The sequence below is a fragment of the Ahaetulla prasina genome, chromosome 16 (genome assembly GCF_028640845.1).
Source record: "Ahaetulla prasina isolate Xishuangbanna chromosome 16, ASM2864084v1, whole genome shotgun sequence".
Classification (NCBI taxonomy): domain Eukaryota; kingdom Metazoa; phylum Chordata; class Lepidosauria; order Squamata; family Colubridae; genus Ahaetulla; species Ahaetulla prasina.
The window spans coordinates 5,312,040-5,334,730 of NC_080554.1; the positions used below are offsets into that span (position 1 = coordinate 5,312,040).

A 22,691-nucleotide genomic window follows, 5' to 3' on the forward strand; every position below is an offset into this window, starting at 1 on the left:
GTGTCTTGGCAGGTGGTGCTGTGGCTTGGTGGGTGTGGTTTGTTGGGGTAATAGGGGAAGGTTACTGCAAAATCCCCATTCCCTCCCCACTCCAGGGGAAGGATTCTGTAAAATCCCCATTTCCTCCCCACTCCAGGGGAAGGATATTGTAAAATCCCCATTCCCTCCCCACTCCAGAGGAAAGATACTATAAAATCCCCATTTCCTACCCACTCCAGGGGAAGGATACTGCAAAAGCTTCATTCTGTCCTCACTCCAGGGGAAGGATACTGCAAAATCCCCATTTCCTCCCTACTCCAGGGGAAGGTTACTGCAAAATCCCCATTTCCTCCCCACTCCAGGGGAAGGATACTGTAAAATCCCCATTCCCTCCCCACTCCAGGGGAAGGATATTGTAAAATCCCCATTCCCTCCCCACTCCAGAGGAAAGATACTATAAAATCCCCATTCCCTACCCACTCCAGGGGAAGGATACTGCAAAATCTTCATTCCGTCCTCACTCCAGGGGAAGGATACTGCAAAATCCCCATTTCCTCCCTACTCCAGGGGAAGGATACTGCAAAATCCCCATTCCCTCCCCACTCCAGGGGGAAGGTTACTGCAAAATCCCCATCCCCTCCCAATCAGCTGGGACTCAGGAGGCAGAGACTAGATGGGGATGGTGCCAGTCAGAGGTGGTATTTACCGGTTCTCCTAACTACTCAAAATTTCCGCTACCGGTTCGTCAGAACCTACTGAAACCCAACTTTTGAGAGGAGGCTTCTCCGAGCATCTCACCGAGAAGGTGACAACACACACCCTCCCTGCTCCCACATGTCCATTTTCTCTCTTGCAGTGTTGGCCTACATGCAGTTTGTAGAAGACTACTCCGAACCGCAGCCTTCCATGTTTTACCAAACCCCGCAGAACGAACACATCTACCAGCAGAAGAATAAGCACCTGATGGAGGTTTATGGATTCAGCGACTCTTTCAGCAGCACGGTCTCCGGCCAGGATCTGGCCCCACCTCCGGCTCTTCCACCCAAACAGAGACAACTGGTGAGTCCCCTTTCTCCTTCTGCTCCATCTTGGTTCAAGTTCCTTCTCGCCTATCCTAAGCGATGCGGGAGCCTCTGTTTTTTGGACCGTGGTTGACATCTCTTGGCTTTGAGATTTTATTCTTGGGGTTGGGGGGGGTGAGGTGAGCGCTGTTTTATTTCGCTTTGTTGTATTAATTGTTCCTGTCGTGTCCCACTCCTCGTCTGACGGCCGGGTCTGGGAAGTCTGTATCAAGCGTGGCCACGAAGCCTCTGCAGCTTTGCCAAATTCCTGTTAGAGTTCTCAGGGCAGGCAGGAATCCAAGGTGTGACTTCAGCAACCAGATGAGACTTTGCCTGACTCAAGGAATGCCAAAAAGCAGATCCTTTATGTAGGCCATGGGGTGTGGCTCCATGACTCAGCACGTATCCAGGCCTGCCTCTCCCTTCCTTTTGCTGACGTCGCCTCTCCATTCTCCGGAAGCAGGGATCTGTCCACTGTGTCTTTTCATCCTCCTGCTCAGCTGCTGGCAATTCTAGCACGTGGCTGGCTTCATGCTCACACGCTGTAGGGAGGTTTGTTTGCTCAGTCTGTCCGGGCATGGTGCCAGGGCTGGGGGCTGGAGGCATGCCAGGCCATTCTTCTTCACTATCAGTCTCTGGCTCAGATAGCAGGAGATGAGAGGGGCCCAGCTGAGGAGAGGAGGGCGGGCGAGGCACAACAGTTCCTGGTCCATCCTCAGCTGGTGCCTTCTTCCAATTTTCATCTTTGTAAGTGACGTAGGACGTAGAATATCATCGGGTTGGGACCTTGGAAGTCTTCTAGTCCAACCCAAGCCAAAAAAAAAAGACACTCTTTATCACTTTGGCTGTCCGGTCTCTTCTTGAAAACCTCCAGCGATGGGGCTGCACTCACAACTTTCGGAGAGAAGATGCGATCAAGATCAAGGGAGGTACTAATACCACTCTATAAAGCCATAGTGAGACCGCACCTAGAATACTGCATCCTGTTTTGGTCACCACACTATAAAAAAAGAGTGTGGAGACTCTAGAAAGAGAGCAGAGAAGAGCAACAAAGATGATTCGGGGACTGGAGGCTCGAACATACGATGAACGGTTGCAGGAACTGGGCCTGGCTAGTCTAGTGAAGAGAAGGACCAGGAGAGACATGATAGCAGTCTTCCAGTATTTGAGGGGCTGCCACAGAGAGGAGGAAGGGGGTCAAGCTATTTTCCAAAGCACCCGAAAGCCAGACAAGGAACAACAGATGGAAACTGATCAAGGAGAGATTCAACCTAGAAATAAGGAGAATTTTTCTGACCGTGAGAACAATCAACCCATGGAACAGAAGTTGCCTTCGGAAGTTGTGGGAGCTTCATCACTGGAGGCTTTCAAGAAGAGACTGGGCTGCCATCAGTCAGAATTGGTGTAGAGTCTTCTGCTTGGTTGGGGGGTTGGACTAGATGACCTACAAGGTCCCTTCCAACTCTGTTAATCTATAAAGGATATTGAGACTCCGGAAAGAGTGCAGAGAAGAGCAACCAAGATGATTCAGAGACTGGAGGCTAAAACATACAAGGAACGGTTGCAGGAACCGGGCAGGGCTAGTCTAGTGAAGAGAAGGACCAGGGGAGACATGATAGCAGTCTTCCAATATTTGAGGGGCTGCCACAGAGAGGAGGAAGGGGGTCAAGCTATTTTCCAAAGCACCTGAAGGCCAGACAAGGAATAATGGATTGAAACTGATCAAGGAGAGATTCAACCTGGAAATAAGGAGAAATTTTCTGACTGGGAGAACCATCAACCCATGGAACAGAAGTTGCCTTCGGACGTTGTGGGAGCTTCATCCCTTGGAAGCTTCCAAGAAGAGACTGGACTGCCATCTGTCAGACATGGTGTAGGGTCTCCTGCTTGAGCAGGGGGTTGGACTAGATGACCTCCATGGTCCCTTCCAGCTCTATTCTGATTGATTGATTCAACCTAGAAATAAGGAGGAATTTCCTGACAGCGAGAACCATCAACCGATGGAACACAAGTTGCCTTCAGAGGTTGTGAGAGCTTCATCCCCGGAAGCTTCCAAGAAGAGCCTGGATTGCCATCTGTCAGAAGTGGTGTAGGGTCTCCTTGGGGGAAGCGGGGGTTGGACTAGATGGCCTAAAAGGTCCCTTCCGGCTCTGTTAATCTGTAACCAGAGAGAAACTCATCGGCGATTCAAATTGTTAATACCAAGGATCCTGAAACATCACATCAGGGAGAATCGGCAAATCCTCTTGAAATGCTTCTAAAACCAAGAGCCGTCAGGGCTTGATTCTAAAATAAATAAGCCAACAAACTTTGGAGGATAAAGAGCGTGTAAATAACCAGGAGGTGCGTGTTCTCTGACTCAGTTTCCCCAGCGATGTGGTCTTGGCGTGTAAACCCTTTTGTTCCTCTTTGTTTCTTCTCTTGCCTTCTAAAGGCTGCCTGCTTCCTTTTTCTGTTTTATGCCATTTGGGGTTTCGGTTTTTGGTGGGTTTTTTTTGGAATTCAATCTTTTTTTTTTCTCCCCTTTTTCTCCTGTTTTTGGAAAAGAAAATCAAATCTTTAGCCGTTCCCCTTTCATCTCTAGTCACGTTTTCCAAAAGCAAATATTAAACAATTAAACAATCGGCGTGAGATTGCGGTCGTCCCGACTATCTTCACGTATAGGTTAGTCCTCGGCTTACGACCACAATGTGCCCCTCCCCCATTTTATGACCTTTCTTGCCACCGGCGTTAAGTGAATCACGGCAGTCGTTAAGTCAGTGACATGGTTGTGAAGTTAGTCCGGTTTTCCCGTTGACACGGCTTGTCAGAAGGTTCGCAAAAGGGGATCGCGTGACTCCGGGTCACTGCGGGCCGTTATAAATGCGGGTCAGCGGCCAAGCCTCTGAATTCTGATCAGGGGATGCTTGAAACGGTCGTAAGTGTGAAAAACGCTCGTAAGTGGCTTTTTTCCCCAGTGCTGTCGTAACTTTGAACGGTCACTAAGCGAATGGTTGTAAGTCAAGGACTATTTGAGCAAGGGATTGGACTAGAAGACCTCCTAGGCCCCTTCCGACTCTGTTACGGTCACTAAATGAACTTTGCACGTCAAAGATTGCCTGAACAGGAAGCTTGGATGGGACCTTAAGGGGCCTTCTAGTCCAACCCCCACCCCAAGGCACGTGCTGGGTTTATCTCCAGCGGTGGAATGCTGCCGGTCTAACAACCGGTTCGGTGAACGCGCAGTTTGCGTAAGCACCCAGCACCGAAAATGGAGCATTGAGAAGCTCAGCTTTCTTACCTTCCAAGTTAGCAAAGGTAAGTAGAACAGCGAAGGGTGGGGGGAGCAAATCAGCTGTGACGCGTGATTGAGATGAGCTACAAAGCAGGAAATAAAGGACAGGATAGAGCGAGGAGAGGGGGTGAGTGGCGGGGCCAACAGATCACCGGCGCTACCGGTTCGCTTGAACTGGTCCGAACCGGCTGAGTTCCACCTCTGTTTATCTTCCTTTCGTCTTTCTCCCTCGCTCCTTTTCTTTCTTTCCTTCAACAGGCTATTTTCCCTGCTCCTTTCTCTTCTGTCTCCTACTGTGTCCAGCCATCTAAGGGCCCCCTGGCCTCTGAGGAGGTCGGCACGGGCCAGGGTCTCAGCGTGTCCGTCTCTAACTCCTTCCTCCAGCAGAACAGTTCCTTTCCCGCGCACTCGGTGAGTGACTAACGGAAACCTTTCTTTTCGCAGTTTGTTTCCTCTCGCTCTTCTCACTTATTTATTTATCGCAAAAGAAGGCAAATGCATGTGTCCCAGGGTAATGTTGCGGGATCCAATCTGGAGTCGGTCACCAGGACCGAATTGGTTTATTCTTCCAAGCTTTTGGATTCCTGCTGGAGCCCATCCTCCAAGAACTTCCCAATTTGCGGGGTTCTTGGGTGCTCTCTGAGCTGGGCTGTTTCCATACAGACATTTCATGACCCAGCTAGGTAAGATCATCAGTGCTAGAAGGGAATGGAGAGGAGGAGGAGAAGGACTAAGACTGTAGGGTTCTTGGTGCTGTCTGAGCTGGGCTGTTTCCATACAGACATTTCATGACCCAACTAGGTAACATCATCAGTGCTAGAAGGGAATGGAGAGGAGGAGGAGAAGGACTAAGACTGTAGGGTTCTTGGTGCTCTCTGAGCTGGGCTGTTTCCATACAGACATTTCATGACCCAACTACATAATGTCATCTGTGCTAGAATGGAATGGGGTGGAGGAGGAGGAGGAGGAGAAGGAGGAGGAGGAGGAGGAGAAGGATGAAGAGAAGGACGAAGACTGCGGGGTTCTTGGTGCTCTCTGAGCTTGGTGGTTTCCATACAGACGTTTCATGACCCAACTAGGTAACGTCATCAGTACTAGAAGGGAAGGAGGGGTTGGGAGGAGAACGAGGACTACTGCGGGATTCTTGGTGCTCTCTGAGGTGGCCTGTTTCCATGCAGACGTTTCATGACCCAATGAGGTAACATCATCAGTGTTAGATGTCCTCCATCAGACCGAAAATAGGAGGATAAGGAAGATTTTGATGAGGCCCCCAATTTTTTTTCAATTTTAGTGTATTTGATTAGGTCAGGGGGGGAATTGTGCCTTGCGCAGTAGCGCTGCCGTGGATGCTTAAATCGCACGGTGCGGAAATCCTTGAGGTAGCACAGCGCGGTTTCTGCAGAACGACGTTAGAAAAAACACTTTCTTTTTCCAAAACTCCGCTCCTGCAATGTTTTCGTTCCGCTTTTCCCTGCGGGATGCGCAGCAAGCCGGCTGGCCGGTTTTCTAAGCCGGGTCAGCTGCTTCCGTCCCCTCTCTGGATCCAAGGAGCAGAAGAGGCGTGTCGGCAGGCAGCCGGGGGGTAAAGCGGGGAACCGGCTCGCTTCCGAGGAGGGCTGGAAAGGCTTAGCCGAGGGCGATTCTGCTGTGCCTGGCCCCAGCATGTTTGCAGACATGGCCGAGCTCAAGAGCCAAAAGGAGTGTGGGGGGGAGAGAGGGGAACGGTGGAAACGGGACTGTCCAATTTCGTAAACTGTCTCGGACAAGATGAAAGAGCCTCCCGCCACTTGCAGATGGACCCCCACCTGCTGCCAAAGGGCCTTTTATGTTTCCATCCTCCGTTCTAGATTTTCAGTTTTTTCGTGTCATCTTCCCCCCCCCACCCCGCGAGGGAGAATCCGAACTCGGTTCTCTCCAGGCCCCCTGAGTTCTTAGCAAAGGGAGTCTCTCCAAGCTGACAAGCCAACTGAACCATCGGGCTACTGTGTGTACGTTGTTCTAATTCCTTATCTCTCTCTCTCTTTTTCTCTCCTCTCCCCTCTCCCCTCCTCTTGCCCCACTCATCTACTCCCCTCAACGCTACCCTTTCTCGTTGACTTGGTGCCGTTCTTCCTCCCCCCCCACCGTCCGCTTCATCATTGTCCCGTCTTCCCAGTACAAATCGGTCTTCAGGTCTTTCTCCCAAGACTTCGTGCCGCGCGGCCGAGTTCCCACCGTCCCTCCTTTTCTTACATCTACCTCGGCCACTTCCTCCTCTCCTCAGACTTTTCCACCTGTGCACCAGGCTCCGAACTCGGACCCGCCGGCAGTGCCGGCCACGTCTGGCCAGCCCCTTGGCACCATAGAGAGGCCACCTTCTGCTTCTTCTTCTTCTTCTTCCTCCTCCTCCTCTTCTTCTCAAGACAGCAGCATAAACAAGACTGTGCCTGTCTCGCTTTCCTCCGAGCCCTCTTTCACCAAACCTCTCCAGAAGTCTTTGGTGAGAAAACCTGACGGGGCCGAGCTTTCCTTCTTTGCGGGTCAGGCTGTGGGGATGGTGGCCCAGTTTTAGCTGGCGTAGCTTTCTGTGGTTTGCCATTGCCTCCTTCCTAGGGCTGAGAGAAAGTGGCTGGCCCAAAGTCATCCAGCTGCCTTTCATGCCTAAAATGGGACTAGAACTCACCGTCTCCTGGTGATTGGCTCAGAGTCACCCAGCTGCCTTTCATGGCTAAAGCGGAACTAGAACTCAGCATCTTCTGGTGATTGGCTCAGAGTCACCCAGTTGGCTTTCATGCCGAAAGTGGGACTAGAACTCACTGTCTCCTGGTGATTAGCTCAGAGTCACCCAGCTGCCTTTCATGGCTAAAGCGGAACTAGAACTCAGCATCTCCTGGTGATTGGCTCAGAGTCACCCAGCTGCCTTTCATGGCTAAAGTGGGACTAGAACTCACCGTCTCCTGGTGATTGGCTCAGAGTGATCCAGCTGCCTTTCATGGCTAAAGCGGAACTAGAACTCAGCATCTCCTGGTGATTGGCTCAGAGTCACCCAGTTGGCTTTCATGCCGAAAGTGGGACTAGAACTCACTGTCTCCTGGTGATTGGCTCAGAGTCACCCAGCTGCCTTTCATGGCTAAAGCGGAACTAGAACTCAGCATCTCCTGGTGAGTGGCTCAGAATCACCCAGCTGCCTTTCATGGCTAAAGCGGAACTAGAATTCACATCTCCTGCTTTCTAGCCCTTGGTGCCTTAACCACTAGATCAAATTGCCTTTGCTGAGATTAAAAGTTTTTAGGGAATTGTTCTGAAAAACCCCGTTGAGAGTTTTCTCAGAATTGTTTTGGGGAACAACTGTGAACCTTTTTTTAAAAAATAAAATAAAATTGGGAGGGCGCTTTTCCTAAGGTGGGTCAGGGCATGTCACAAATGCCACATCCAAATAGCCAGAGAAGGTTCGGGTTCAAGAAGCCCACCTAGTCCCGTCGTGCTTTGCTGGGGGCTGCTCTCCTCCATCCTGCCAGGTGGGATCACTCCTTTGCTTCCCTTCCCTTCTGTCTCTGTAGAGTGACAACGTTGGCGAGGTAACCGGGGAGGGTGAATACGTCAATCTGTATTCCTCGGGCCAAAGCAATGGGGACCTTCTCCCTGCCTACTCGGAAGGAGTAAGTAAAATCCAGGATGTGCCCTGGAAATGGCTCGGCATGCCTACAGGAAATGAGTAGCAGGGAATATATAGTAGCAGGGATATATATATATATAGGTCTTTGGTTATTCGGGTTTTCTCCCGCGTAAAATTGGAAGTGTCTTGGCGACGTTTCGACGAAGTCTCATTCATCATCTTCAGGCTTCAGCTTCGTGCTTCTGGGAGCAATGTGTGATTGCAGCTGTTTCTTCCTTTTTAACTGCTAGTGGGGGTTTGAACTGATTGGGTGGGAGCTTGGCTGTGCTCTGATTGGATGGGGTTTTTTTTGTGCTCTGATTGGCTGGGGGTGTGTCCTGTTTGGGTGGGGGCTTGGTTGTGCTCAGATTAGTCTGAGTTGCAGGGGGATTTGAGCTGGTGAGCTGCATTGCTGTTGTTTGGCTTCGTGTTCGTGGTCTTCATAGTGGGTGTCTGTCTGCTGTATGTATGGATTGGAGGGGTTTGAAATATATATATATATATAAACAAGGAGCCAGGCACACTCACTGGCACTGATGACGTTACCTAGCTGGGTCATGCAACGTCTGCAAGAAAACAACCACGCTCACAGCTACTATATATAAAGAGGGAGCAAAGCACCCTCACTAGCACGTAGTTGGGTCATGAAAAATGTCTGCATGTAAACCACCAACCTCAGAGAGCACCAAGGACTCCACAGCCCTCCTCCTCTTCCTCTTCCTCCTCCTCCGCCTCCTCCCTCTCCTCCTCCTAAACCCATTCCCTTCTCTCACTGATAACATTACCTAGTTGGGCCATGAAACGTCTGCACGAAAACAACCAAGCAGCACCAAGGACTCCCCACAGTTCAACCTGAGCTATGAATATTCTCTTGTAATCATACCTGGATTCTATTAGGCTCCCTTCTGCGTAAGGCTGCCGTTTTAGGAGTGCCCCTCGTACCAAAACCGAATGTAGAATTCCTATCCAGAATTAGAAAAGCGTCGTTTTTGTTTTTTTAACCACCTCTGCTAAGGACTTTCCCTACCGTTCCCCTGTGGATTTTAATTTCTTCTCCAACTGCACGTTTCCAGCCTAGAAAATGTGTGTTCTGTCCTTTGTCTTTGTGGAAGAATCGGTTGCATTTGACGGCTTGGCAAGGAAAGAGGGACGGCCCCAAAACTTTTAGAAGCCACTGGGTTTCTCAACCTACAACTTTGAAGAGCTGAGGATATCCACTCCCAGAATACCCCAGCCAGATTTCCTACTGGCTGGAAGAATTCTGGGAGTTGAAGTCCACACCTCTTCAAGAAGAGCGCAGATTTGAAAAAAAAAAAAAACACAAAACAGAAAACCGCACGAATCTACTGGATCTTCCATTTTGCGGAATGCGTTTCTGTCCGTCGCCTTGAGAAAGAAAGCCGGCGACGATGTAGTCATTTAAATGGGTAGAGCGCCGTGTATTTCTTTAAAAAAAAACAAAAAACCCCGATTCGCCTTCGGTTCGATTTTGAGGACGGGTGAGAATCTAAACGAGGTGGTTTCTCGGCCTTGAACTTTTAAGAGGGGCGGTCGCAGGGGTGGGCTTGAAAAATTTTAGCAACCGGTTCTCTGCATGGTTGCTGGGTGGGCGGGACCATGGGGGCGTGGCCTACCCAGCCTCCAGCACCACGACGGAGCCCTCCCCAGGCTCTGGAGGCTTTCCTCGAGCCTCTGAGAGGGAGAAAACGGCCTTTCCCAGACTTTAGAGGCCCTCCGGAGGCCGGGAATGGCCCCATTTTCGGACTTCTGGGCCAGCCAGTGGTGGTTCAGCCAACAGGGAGCCATAACAGGGGGGGACCATAGGTTGCTGACTCCTGTCCTATACAAGCAACTTTTTCACCCTCGCGGAGCCTCCGCGCGGGCCCTGCAATTACCTGGCATCCAAAACGGGCTGCGTGGAGACTCCTGAGAAGGGTGGGGGGTGGGAGTGGGGCGAGGCCAGCCAGTCCTTGCAACTACCGGTTCGGTGAACCAATGTACAATTAGCACCCGGTTCAGGCAAACCGGCTGAATCCCACCCCTGGGTGCGGACCAACGTCTTCCTCTATTTTGGAGAACCCTGAGGCTAGAGATAAAGTCTTCGACTTACGACCACCACGGAGCCCCCCCCCCATTTGTGTCGTTGAGCTTCCCCCAAGTTTTACGACCTTTCTAGCCACGGTTTGCTAAGTGAATCTCCGGGACATTGCGGGAGATTCTGCCACGGTCGTAACTGTGAAAAACGGTCCTTGGTCACTTTTTTTTTCCCCAGTGCCGTCGTAACATCGAACCGCCACTGAATGAACCAGTGGTAAGTCGAGGGCTGTCTGTATCTTGGTTAATAATGCAAGTCTTTGTCCTGTCTCCCAACCCTTTTTTTTCTCTCCCCCAGGAAATTCCAGTCATTAAGGATGACCACACGAAAGATTCAGCGTCGCTGAGTGGATCTCCAAGAACGGAAAAACACGAGAGCGAAAGGTAAGGTTGTCCTCGACTTACGACCACAGCGGAGCCCAACATTACCGTTGCTAAGTGAGTTACGTCCCCGTTTTAACGACCTTTTCTTGACACATTTTGTTAAGGGAATCCCCTGCAGCTGTTAAGTCACCTGGTTGTTAAGTGAAACCTGGCTTCCCCCTTTGCCTGTCAGAAGGTCGTAAAAGAGGATCGCGTGACCCCAGGACACTGCGACCGTCGTCATAACTCTGAGTCAAGTCAATTGCTAAGCCCCTGAGTTTTGATCACATGATCCTCGGGATTCCCGCATTGGTGTGAAAAACGATCACGTCACCGGTTTTTTTTTTTTCAGGGTGGTTGTAACTTTGAACGGCCACTAAAGGAACGGTTGTAAGTTGAGGACTACCTGTATAAATACACACACAGACACAAAGTAACACTACAGTGGAGATCTTACTATTAAAATAACTGGCTGAAGGCTGAAGCTGTTATCATGCTGGACCAATATTTGATGCAAATTGCAACGGTGGTCCTTTTTAACGTTATGGTTGTAATATTGAGATGCTAAATTGCATTTAATACGGATTGGATTTTTTTACTTTTTACCTTTTCTTTTTTTTGCTGCAACCTTCTTTCTTTCCTCCTTCCTTCCCCTCTTCTCTCCTCCCCTTCCCTCCCTCCCCTTCCTTACTTCCTCCCTCCCTTTCTTCCTCCCCTTCCTCCCTCCCTCCCCTTCCTTACTTCCTCCCTCCCTCCTTTTCTTCCTCCCCTTCCTCCCTCTCTCCCTTTCTTCCTCTCCTTCCTTCCTTCCTTCCTTCTCGACCTCCCTTCCTTCCTCTCCTTCCTTCCTTCTTTCTTTCCTTCTTCTCTTCATCTCCCCTTTCTTCCTCTCCTTCCTTCCTTCTTCACCCTCCTTTCTTCCTCTCCTCCCTCCTCCTCCTTCCCTTTCTTCCTTTTCTTCCTTCCCTTTCTTCCTCTCCTTCCTCCCTCCCTTCCTCCCTCCCTCCCTCCCTTTTTTCCTCCCCTTCCTTCTTCCTTCCTTCCTCCCTCCCTTCCTTTGTCCCCTTCCTTCTTTCTTCCCTCCCTCCCTCTCTTCCTTAGTTTTTGTTGCTTTTTAATTTTTAATTAAAAACTATATATTGTATGTACTTATTTCACATACATGCACAAGATCTAATATCTACCAGTTTTTTCAGCTTTCTCTGGGGAAATTCAGTAAACACACAGTCAGATTTTCAGACAAAATCCATGGCTAACCTTTGATCTACGTCCAATTCCTTCCAAACACTGAGAACTGGAAACCTTGCGATGATAGGCCTTCTCTTGAACTCAGTACATCCACTTTTGTCTTGTGCATCCAGACCACAGAAGTCACTGGAATCTTTGGAAAACCCTCAGATGGAGGAGGAAGTGGATGAATTGTCCCTAGTTAACCACACCGAAATCATATCCAGGCTGACCTTGAAACAGGAAGTAAGTTCTGACTTCCCCTTTTTCTTGCTTTTTGGATTGTGCTTCGAATCGGACTAGATTAATTGTTGATGCTATCAACTCGCAAAGCAACCCTGGCCAGCTCTCAAGTTGCCATAGGCAAGGGGGATGGGAAAACAGCGAAGCAGCACAGCAGCCAAAAAACAAAAACACATTCTAGACATCTCTCGCTCAAGGTTGTCTCCCAGAGTGACCCACAGCGGCCAGAGGGGAGTGATCTCTACAACCTGCGAAATTTTTTGGGGGGAGGGGGGTTGGGTCTTGTGTCCATTTTTTTTTTAAAAAAAGTGACATCTCGTATTTCAAACATTTCTCTTCTTCAAGATATAACTCTCTTTCAACCGCCCCCCCGCCTCCAATGCAGTTGTGAAATTTAAATTTTTTTACTAACTACCGGTTCTGTGGGCGTGGCTTGGTGGGCGTGGTGTGGCTTGGTGGGCATGGCAGGAGAATGATACTGCAAAATCTCCATTCCCACCCCACTCCAGGGGAAGGATACTGCAAAATCCCCATTCCCTCTCCACTCCTGGGGGAAGGATATTGCAAAATCTCCATTCCCACCCCACTCTGGAGCCAGCCAGAGGTGGTATTTGCTGGTTCTCTGAACTGCTCAAAATTTCCGCTGCCGGTTCGCCAGAACCTGTCAGAACCTATTGGAATTCACCCCTGGATGGAGGTGAGAGTGTTTGTCCTGCATTCAACAGTTGATTTGCCCAATGGTGACCGCACGGGAGTGGAAGATGGGTTCTGTGAGGTTTGCACATTTGATCAGAAAGCACACAGTCACGGCATCCAAAGGAAATTTGCGTGTCATTTCTTATGGGGGCTTTGGGGGGGTTTCTCTCGCCACTGCAGGGTGATGATGGTCCCGACGTCCGCGGTGGGTCAGGAGACATCCTTCTGGTGCACGCGACGGAGACGGCCACTGTGGAGGGGACGGTGAAAGGTACTGCGGGGGGAACGTGTGTGTTAACCCTGATGCAAGGCTCGCATTCACAACTAGAGTTAGATTTTGCAGTTGAGACACAGAATGGTGGAAGGAAGGATTGTGGAAGGAGGTCCTTGAAAAGTTGCCCAAAGTCACCCAGCTGCCTTTCATCCCTAAGGCGGGACTAGAACTCACCATCACCTGGTGATTGGCCCAAAGTCACCCAACTGCTTTTCATGCCTAAGGCGGGACTAAAACTCACCGTCTCCTGGTGATTGGCCCAAAGTCACCCAGTTGCCTTTCATGCCTAAGGCGGGACTAGAACTCACCATCACCTGGTGATTGGCCCAAAGTCACCCAACTGCCTTTCATGCCTAAGGCGGGACTAAAACTCACCGTCTCCTGGTGATTGGCCCAAAGTCACCCAGCTGCCTTTCATGCCTAAGGCGGGACTAGAACTCACCATCACCTGGTGATTGGCCCAAAGTCACCCAGCTGCCTTTCATGCCTAAGGCGGGACTAGAACTCCCCGTCTCCTGGTGATTGGGCCAAAGTCACCCAGCTGTCTTTCATACCCAAGGCGGGACTAGAACTCCCCGTCTCCTGGTGATTGGCCCAAAGTCACCCAGCTGCCCCCAGACCTCCAAGGTGAGGACACCTGCTTGAACAGAAGGTGAATTAATTTTTTTCCCTCCCTCCCTCCCTCTCTCTCTCTCTCTCTTTTTCTTTCCTTACGCGGCCAGATCTGGTGCTCTACTGCGAAGCCTTCTTGACAACTTACCGAACGTTTATTTCCCCAGAAGAGCTTATTAAAAAACTACAATACCGATATCCTTTTTTGGGGGGACGGACGGGGATAAAATTGGGGTGGGGGGGGTTGGTGACTTTCCCCGTGAGGGAAAGTCACTTTTTCAACGGTCACTCAGTGAGCTGTTGTAAGTCGAGGGGTCTCTGTACCAATACTAGACCAGACTAGACCAGACTAGACCAAATTAATACGGAACTGGTTTATCCTTCTAAACCAGAGGTCTCCAAACCTGGCCAATTTTAAGACTGGTCGACTTCCAATATTCCCCGGCCAGCATGCTGACTACAGAGTTAAGGGAGTTGAAGTCCATAAGCCTTTTAAGGTTGCTAAGGTTGGGCACCCCTTCCTACACGGTTGTCCAGCCATGTTGGCTAGTTGTCACTGTATTGTGTCTGCGTCCCCCGAGCCGGGCCCCCTGCCAGAAAGTGACTTGGAAAGTGAGGGGGAAGGGCCGTCAGGACTTACCTCGGGAGCACCGGCTCAGCTCCAGGAGCCAGAGGCAGGCCAGGTGGAAGAGTGGAAGAGATAACGAGGCCTCCGTCCCCTGACTCTTTCCACCACCCCCCAGGCCACGCCTTCAGACCCAGCTGATGGCAATCAGGCCTGGCTGGACCCTAGGTTTCGTAGGCAGGAGAGGCGGGAACAACAGAAGCAGGGGTGGGGCAGGCCTAGGAAGTGCTGAGTCATGGAGCCACACCCCACAGGATATAAAAGCAGCAAGGGCTTCTATACCTCTTCATAGCAAACAAATCAACTGCTTAACTAGAGCTGAAGTACTGTTTGTTCCTGGTTGACTCATCAAGAGAGATAACAGAGACACTTGGCAGACACTCGCTAGTTTGCTGCCGGAGCTGATAGTGCCGGCTAATTAAGTCATCGCTCGAACTGAGGCACACTGCCTGTTGTTAACTTCCTTAATTCCCCTTCTAACATATGAGAAGTTCTGCCACTGTCCAGACAACAATAAGAAACGGGTCAGCAAGAATACGTTTTTTGTCCTGGTGCGAGTGGTGGATGAATTATGGTAAGAAGAACCTCTGTTAAATATGTTTGTGGGGGGGGCCTGGGATTTGATCCGCAGAAGAAGAACCATCTAGAACCAGACGTGGGTTCTAGGTCACCCAAATAGTCAATATGCTAAATGTATTATTGTTTTAAACTTTACTGCCCTATAAAATAAACACGGTATATGGTTTGTGACTTGTTAAGATGCTTTTTAGTGGATCTGAACCTTCAGTAGATGTAGCTGTTCAATTTCCTCCTATAATCGGGAGGACTAGCACCTTGAAGATCGAGTTTAAGATCGGAGAAAGCTGCTCAGGGTCCATATTGGTACATAATATATGATCATAATATATGATTGTTAGATGTCCCTTAATGGATACAACCCTTCAGTCGATGTAGCTGATGGACTGTTGAATTTCCTCCTATAATCGTGAGAACTAGCACCTTGAAGATCTAGTTTTAGATCAGAGAAAGCTGCTCAGGCTCCATCTTGGTACATAATATATATGAACTGTGACTTGTTAGACTTGTCTGTTAGTGGATACAACCATTCAGTCGATGTAGCTAATAGGCTGTTGAATTTCCTCCTATAATCATGAGGACTAGCACCTTGAAGATCTAATTTAAGATCAGAGAAAGCTTTTCAGAATCCCAAATGAGCCTCCATCTTGGTACATAATATATGAACTGGGACTTGTTAGATGTCCCTTAGTGGATACAACCCTTCAATCAATATAACTAATGGGCTATTGAATTTCCTCCTATAATCGTGAGGACTAGCACTTTGAAGACCTAGTTTAATATCAGAGAAAGGATCCGAAATGAGCCTACATCTTGGTACATAATATATGAACTGTGACTTGTTAGACTTGTCCGTTAGTGGCTACAACCCTTCAGTCGACCTAGCTAATGGGCTGTTGAAATTTCCTCCTATAATCGTGAGGACTAGCACCTTGAAGACCTAGTTTAAGATCAGAGAAAGCTCCTCAGGGCCTCACTCGCGTTCCCACCTTGGCGGTCCCCAAAGTGATCCCTCGTCACTTACTCCTTGGTGGATCTGAAACGCAGCCTTCACCGGATCGGTTTCCCTTTCCCAGTTTGGTAGAGCTGACCGAAGAGATCCTGAAGCTGCTGATGGAGCTGGTCTTCCGTCTGGTGTGCAGCGGAGAGCTCAGCCTCGCCCGGGTCCTGCGCAAGAACATCCTGGACAAAGTCGACCAGAGGAAAATGCTGCGTTACGCCAACTCCATCAAGCCTTTAGCAGCTCGATGGGTGGCCGCCAGGTGAGACGGGCGACGGGCTCCGTAGGGAAGAACCCAGTTGTCGTGTCCCACTCCTCCGCTGACGGCCGGGTCAGGGAAATCCGAATCAGGCTTGCCTCTGCAGCTCTGCCAAAGTTCTAGCAAAGTCCTCAGGGCAGGCAGGAGACCAGAAAGTGACTTCAGCAAGATATGTTTAGACTTTGCCTGACTCAGGGAATGCCAGAAAGCAGATCCTTTATATAGGCCATGGGGTGTGGCTCCATGACTCAGCACTTATCCAGGCCTGCCCCTCCCTTCCTTCTGTTGCCTCCGTCTATCAAGTCTTCTGACGCGAGGGTCACTCCAGTCTGCAGCTGTTGGCAATTGACCTCCCTCAGGCTCACATGCTGTGGAGGAGGGGTCTAGTTGCTCCGTTTGCCTGGGCATGGAGCCAGAGCTGGGGGCTGGAGATACTTCCTCCTCTTCAGCCTGTCTGGGCATGGAGCCAGGGCTGGGGCCGGGAGGCATAGTAGGACATTCCTCCGTGTTCGGAAGCAGATAAGAAGGCCCCGGCTGTGGTGAGATCGGACGAGACACAACACCAGTAGTGAATTCGTGTTTTTTTTACTACCAGTTCTGTGGTTGTGGCCTGGTGGGCGTGGCAGGAGAAGGATACTGCAAAATCTCCATTCCCTCCCCGCTCCTGGGGGGAAGGATATTGCAAAAACCCCATTCCCTCCCCACTCTGGGGGCCAGCCAGAGGTGGTATTGGCCGGTTCTCCGAACCACTCAAAATTTCCGCTACCGGTTCGCCAGAATCTGCTGGATTTCACCCCTGGCAGAACCACAGGGGGAAAAAAACCAGAATCTTTACTAAGGAAGGGTGTAGTCCAGATTCGGTGTGCCAAAGGAGGAGACGACGCCCTTCAATGTTTTTGAGAACAGTATTTTCAGCGCTAGGGAGAAGGAAGAGGACTGTGGGGGTCCTTGGTGCTCTCGGAGCTCGGTAATTTTCTTGCAGATGTTTCATGACCCAACTAGGTAACATCATCAGTGCTAGAAGGGAGTGGGGTTTGGGAGCATCTGCACAGACAGGATGATGAATGTCGCGCTCAACCCATAATTTCATGGTGGGGGTGTTTTTTTGTTACCCCTTTTGAAGGGTAGATAGATACCCTTCTCAATAAATCTTTTTTTTTTTTTCCTCCTTGTTTCTGTTTTCCAGGCCTGGCACCCTGCACGATTTTCACAGCCATGAAATTTCAGAGCAGCTTACTCTCCTTGACGCCGAGCTCTTTTATAAAATTGAGGTACGAAAACGACGTGCGGAAGTGACCTCCGAGACAAAACCGCAACCGTCACTAATTCATACTTCTTTGGGTTTTTCGTTTTTGTGTTTTGCTCTATGTCTGTCGTATCCCACTCCTCCTCTGACGGCCGGGTCGGGGAAGTCCGTATCAAACGTGGCCGCAAAGCCTCTGCAGCTTTGCCAAAGTTCTGTCAGAGTTCTCAGGGCAGGCAGGCAGACCAGGATGTGACTTCAGCAATCCAAGTTAGACTTTGCCTGACTCAAAGAATACTGAAAAGCAGATCCTTTATATAGGCCATGGGGTGTGGCTCCATGACTCAGCACTTATCCAGGCCTGCCCCTCCCTTCCTTTTGCTGACGTCACCTCTCCATTCTCCGGAAGCGTGGATCTATCCATTGCATCGTTTCATCCCCAGCTGCCGGTAATCCCGGCTCGTGGCTGGCTTCAGGCGCACATGCTATCGGAGAGAGGTTTGTTTGCTCGGTTTGTCCGGGCATGGTGCCAGAGCTGGGGGCTGGAGGCATGCCAGGACATTCTTCGGCTGAGATAGCAGGAGATGAGAGGGGCCCGGGTGTGGCGGGGGGGCGAGCGAGGCACAACAATGTCAAAGGAGGATGCCCGTTGTATCTCTGCACGGTGCCTGTATCTTCAGCATGCTTCCTTTTCCGGACAATTTCCAGTTCTTCCTGCCCAAACGGCAACTCGGAGGTGTCCCCTCTCTCTAAGTGCCCGTTGTACCTCTGCGCAACTCCCTGTTCAAATGACCTACCGTTGCCCGTTGCGCCATCTTGATTGTTGGCAGGGTTCAGAAGTCAACCCCATGGTGCCGATTTCAACCATCCGCTTTCTAAAGAGCCTTCTAACAATGGTTGCCTCTGGGGGCAGAAACTTCTAAAAAAAAAAAAAGATTTTATTATTATTATTTTTGGGGAGAGACTAAAGTCAAGAAAGGCCCTTTCTCTTTGGAGAAAAATATATCTGTTTTCTGAAATTCAAGAACAAGGCGGGTCAAAAGCTATAAGCCACATCCAAGGAATTGAAAAATAACGTGTAGTTTCTTTGTAGTTTTCTGGAACTTTTGATAGAGGAAATTTGCTCGGGTTTAATAGAGTTGAAAGCATACTAAAAAGCAGAGAACAAAAGTGCGTATAGTCAAGGCTCTGGTTTTCCCAGTTGCAATGGATGGCTGTGGAAGTTGGACCGTAAGGAAGGCTGAGCGCCAAAGAATGGAGGCCTTTGAACTCTGGTGCTGGAGAAGACTCCTGTGAGTCCCTTAGACTGCAAGGCGCTCCAACCGGTCAGTCCTAGAGGAGATCAACCCTGACTGGTCTTTAGAAGGCCAGATCCTGAAGAGGAAACTCAAATACTTTGGCCACCTAATGAGAAGGAAGGAAGGACTCCCTGGAGAAGAGCCGAATGCTGGGAACGATGGAGGACAAAAGAAGAAGGAGACGGCGAAGAAGGAGGTGACTGGATAGAGTCACTGAAGCAGTCGGCGTGAGCTTCAATGGATCCAGAGGATGGTAGAGGACAGGAAGGCCTGGAGGAACGTTGTCCATGGGCTTGTGATGGGTCAGACACAACTTCGCAACTAACAACAATAGTAGTAGGGTTGAAACGGACAGTCGAATTAAATTGGAGACTTTCTACCTTTGGCTTAGATTTTTGTGGTGGAATGTAGTTGGGAGTCCCAGAATGGAGGCAATGCTTCCCAGAGGACAATGAGGCAGTGGAGCATGGAATGTCTGGTAGGCAGGAAGCAGGCAAAGAAAAACTCCCTAGCCGTTCACAGAGTATATGTATAGTTTCACAGGTTGTTACTTTAACCTGTCAAGATTCTGTCTGTAGGCCAAACAGCAATAAAGAATGTACTCCGAAGCAGCTCCACAGATCAGTCTTGATTTTTTGGGAACCTGACAGATTTAAATTTTCCAGACTTTGGAGCTCTAAATTTTACTGGACTAATGAAAATATTAATCTATTTTTTCCCCCCATGTCTTCACATTCTTTTCAGATCCCTGAAGTTTTACTCTGGGCAAAGGAACAAAATGAGGAGAAAAGTCCCAACTTGACCCAGTTCACCGAGCACTTTAATAATATGTCTTACTGGTAAGAGAGAGAAAAAGTTTTCTAGTCCTGCTTAGCCACGAAGGCCGGGTGGGTGAGCTTGAGCCAGTTGCATTTGCTCTCGGCCCAACCTACCTCACAGGGTTGTTGTTGTTGTGGGGAAAATAGGACAAGGAAGTTGTGTTGGAATTGGATGTGTTTGCCACCTTGAGTTATTTGTAAAAATAATGAAAGTGGGATACATAAATTAAATTATATTATTAAATTAAATAAATAAAAATAAAATAAAAATGAATAAAAAATACAAATAAATTAATTAATTAAAATAAAAAATAAATTAAAATAAATTAAAATAAAATAAATAAAAATGAATAAAAAATAAAAATAAATAAAAATAAATAAAATAAAATAATTAAATTAAATAAATAAAAATAAAATAAAATAAATTTAAAAATAAAAATAAAAATAAATAAATTTAAAAATAAAAATAAAAATAAATAAAATAAAATAAAATAAAATAAATATAAAATAAAAATAAAAAAATAAAATAATAAAATAAAATAAAAATAAATAATAAATAAATAATAAATAAATAAATAAAAATAAAAATGAATGAAAAATAAAAATAAATAAAATAAAAATAAATTAATTAAATTAATAAAAATAAATAAATAAGTAAAATAAATAAAAATAAAATAAAATAAATAAAACTTTGCTCTGAAACATACTGCTCTGAGACCGGCTCTGAGGAGAAATTGAAGAGGGAAATGAATCTCCTGTCCAGGAGGGCAGCTAGGACTAACAGAACCTGGGCACCCTAGCAAACGTTTCATTTTATTTAAAAAAACAACGAAACAGAATTGGTTTCGCCTGATATAAGAAACGATCTGAAATTTACACGCCTTGTGGGGTCTCCCCTCTTTTTTTTGTAACCCACAGGGTCCGCTCGATAATCATGCAGCAGGAAAAGTCTCAAGACCGAGAGAGGCTGTTGTTGAAATTTATCAAAATCATGAAGGTAAAAGATTCGGGCAAGGGAGGCAGAGACCCAGTTCAAGGAACTGGACCAGGCCTGGGTTAGGACAAGCTGGGGAGGTGTTTGACGGGCAGGATGGCAGAACTACTGGCTAAAAATTATTGCTGGGGAATGTTTTGACCCTTTGAACAAAATAAGTACGCTCGATCTAACGGAGAGAAGGACTAGGGGTGACACCATAGCAGTCTTCCGATACTTCTTTCCCTTTTTCGCCGCAGCACTTACGGAAACTCAACAACTTCAACTCCTACTTGGCCATCCTCTCGGCACTGGATTCAGCCCCCATTCGGCGTCTCGAGTGGCAGAAACAGACCTCCGAGGTGGGTTGTTTTTTACAAGGCGGTCCTTGACTTGCGACCACAACGGAGGCCAAAATTTCCATCGCTGAGGGAGACCTCGGTTAAAGGGAGTTTTGCCCCACGGCGGTTGTGCGAAAATGGTCACTTTTTTCTAGTGGCCACTGTAATTTCGAATGGTCACTAAATGAACTGTTGTAAGTCAAGGATTACCTGTATTTCATATCCATATTTCTCCTCTCTCTCATTCTCTCCCTCTCCCTCTCTCCCCTTTCTTTCTCTCTCTTTCTCTTTCTCTCCCCTTTTCTCTCTCGCTTTCTCTCCCTCTCTCTCTTCCTCTCTCTCTTCTCTCTCTCCCTTTTCTCTCTCGCTTTCTCTCTCTCTCTCTCTCTCCCCTTTCTTTCTGTCTTTCTCTCTCTCTCCCCCTTTCTCTCTCCCTTTCTCTTCCTCTTCCTTTCTCTTTCTCTCTCCCTCTCCCTCCCTCTCTCTCCCCCCTTTCTCTCTCTCTCTTTCTTTCCCTCTCTCTCTCCCTCTCTCTCTCTTTCTCTCTCCCCCTTTCTCTCTCGCTTTCTCTTCCTCTCCCTTTCTCTCTCTCCCTTTCTCTCTTCTTCTCCCTCTGTGTGTGTGTGTGAGAGAGAGAGAGTATAATAAAGAGTTTGATGATATCACACCAAAATTTTTCCAAGCTAGCCCACCTTACCAGATCCAAAGTTAAGGTGACTAAACTAACAATAATTGGAAGTTTAATTTTCTTCCCTTTAAGAACATTTTTCATGGCTGCTCACTCACTCACTCGCTTGCTCACTCTCAGTGACTCTGGGCACCTTACAAAAATAATGTCCATGGCAATCGGCTCTTATGATGGAGGAGAAGACCTTGGCTGAGGCCCAGCCGAGTTCTGACTTCAAACGGTCGCTAAACAAGTCAAGGGCCACCTATACTTTCCTTCTTTTCTTTTTCCTAGGGCTTGGCAGAGTATTGCACCCTGATAGACAGTTCATCGTCCTTCCGGGCTTACCGAGCTGCTCTTGCTGAGGTTGAACCGCCTTGTATCCCTTACTTGTGAGTAGCGTCGCAACCTTTCCTTTTATCCTTCTCTTTGGAGAAGGTCACAAAAGCGAATCTGTTCAACCTGACCTTAACAATTGAGACCGCCATTAAGCGAAGTGGTTGCTGAGCGGAAACGATGCAATAGCACCACCTTACTTCTGTTGTGACCCAGGCCCAAGTAGGTAGCAGGAAACTCTGTCAGTGTAAAAACAAACCAACTTTATTCGAACAGCTGAGAATTACTTCATTCTCAGCGTAGTTCAACTAAATTAAAGCAAATTCCTCCCAACACAAATTCCTCAGTCCTATCACCAACCTTGGTCCAATTGGGCAAACTGCCAAAGGCCTTTCTTGGCAAAAGTTCAGAACACGCTGATATGAAACAAATGCACACATGCGAAGAGCTGCCAGAAGGCAAGAGCAGCTAAAGCAAAAAGGACGACTTGGGAGTAAAGCCGGGAGATGATTAGCCTTTCCTATAAGGCTTAAAAGAGCAGCAAAGGCTCTTGGGCTCTTTGTAGGAAAGCAATGTTGCTTCAATTGTTTCTTGTCTCCTGTTTCTGAACTTTGTGGGGTTCTTGCCAAGAAAAGCCTTTGGCAGGGTGCCAAAGACGACAAAGGTCTGTGTTAAAGCTGAAGGACTTTTTCTGAAGGACTTTGTTTTGGAATTAATTTGGACGAAGCTGAGAATGAAGTAATTCTTAGCTGTTCTAATAAAATATGTTTGCTTAGGACTGACTGTGTCTGCAATAACTACTTCGGCCTAGGTCACAATAGGGTGATATATATAGTCAAAATAACATTCCTTTCTCAGAGAATCAAGGACATCTTGCCCTGCACCTGGCCGATTGGAACTGGGAAGAATCTCCAGTTGGGATGGTGCTTGGATTAGACCATGTGATGGACATGTGGGTGCTGGGGCAGGGACGGACTTTCCTTTGGGTGGGGAAAACCTGGAAGCTTTCAGATTCGGCGTTTCTCAGATGTGCCAATATGAACATCTCTAATAAAAAGGAACTTTGAGGAGCGTCACACCTCGGAGTCTTTTTTCGTT

The 22,691-nt window shown here is 48.3% G+C and overlaps 1 protein-coding gene across 1 annotated transcript in view; it reads left to right on the forward strand.

Moving 5' to 3' along the window:
- The window catches only part of RAPGEF1 (Rap guanine nucleotide exchange factor 1), a 76,844-nt gene that overhangs the window by 50,584 nt on the left and 3,569 nt on the right, over positions 1 to 22,691 (forward strand). Inside the window, exons 10-24 of the mRNA XM_058159315.1 lie at positions 836 to 1,038; positions 4,573 to 4,725; positions 6,470 to 6,793; positions 7,854 to 7,952; positions 10,341 to 10,426; positions 11,767 to 11,878; positions 12,752 to 12,842; positions 13,568 to 13,652; positions 14,564 to 14,656; positions 15,735 to 15,920; positions 17,104 to 17,188; positions 19,203 to 19,297; positions 20,195 to 20,273; positions 20,510 to 20,611; positions 21,552 to 21,649. Of these exons, the coding sequence (XP_058015298.1) occupies positions 836 to 1,038; positions 4,573 to 4,725; positions 6,470 to 6,793; positions 7,854 to 7,952; positions 10,341 to 10,426; positions 11,767 to 11,878; positions 12,752 to 12,842; positions 13,568 to 13,652; positions 14,564 to 14,656; positions 15,735 to 15,920; positions 17,104 to 17,188; positions 19,203 to 19,297; positions 20,195 to 20,273; positions 20,510 to 20,611; positions 21,552 to 21,649 (1,891 nt within the window). The remainder of the gene's footprint in view (positions 1 to 835; positions 1,039 to 4,572; positions 4,726 to 6,469; positions 6,794 to 7,853; positions 7,953 to 10,340; positions 10,427 to 11,766; positions 11,879 to 12,751; positions 12,843 to 13,567; positions 13,653 to 14,563; positions 14,657 to 15,734; positions 15,921 to 17,103; positions 17,189 to 19,202; positions 19,298 to 20,194; positions 20,274 to 20,509; positions 20,612 to 21,551; positions 21,650 to 22,691) is intronic.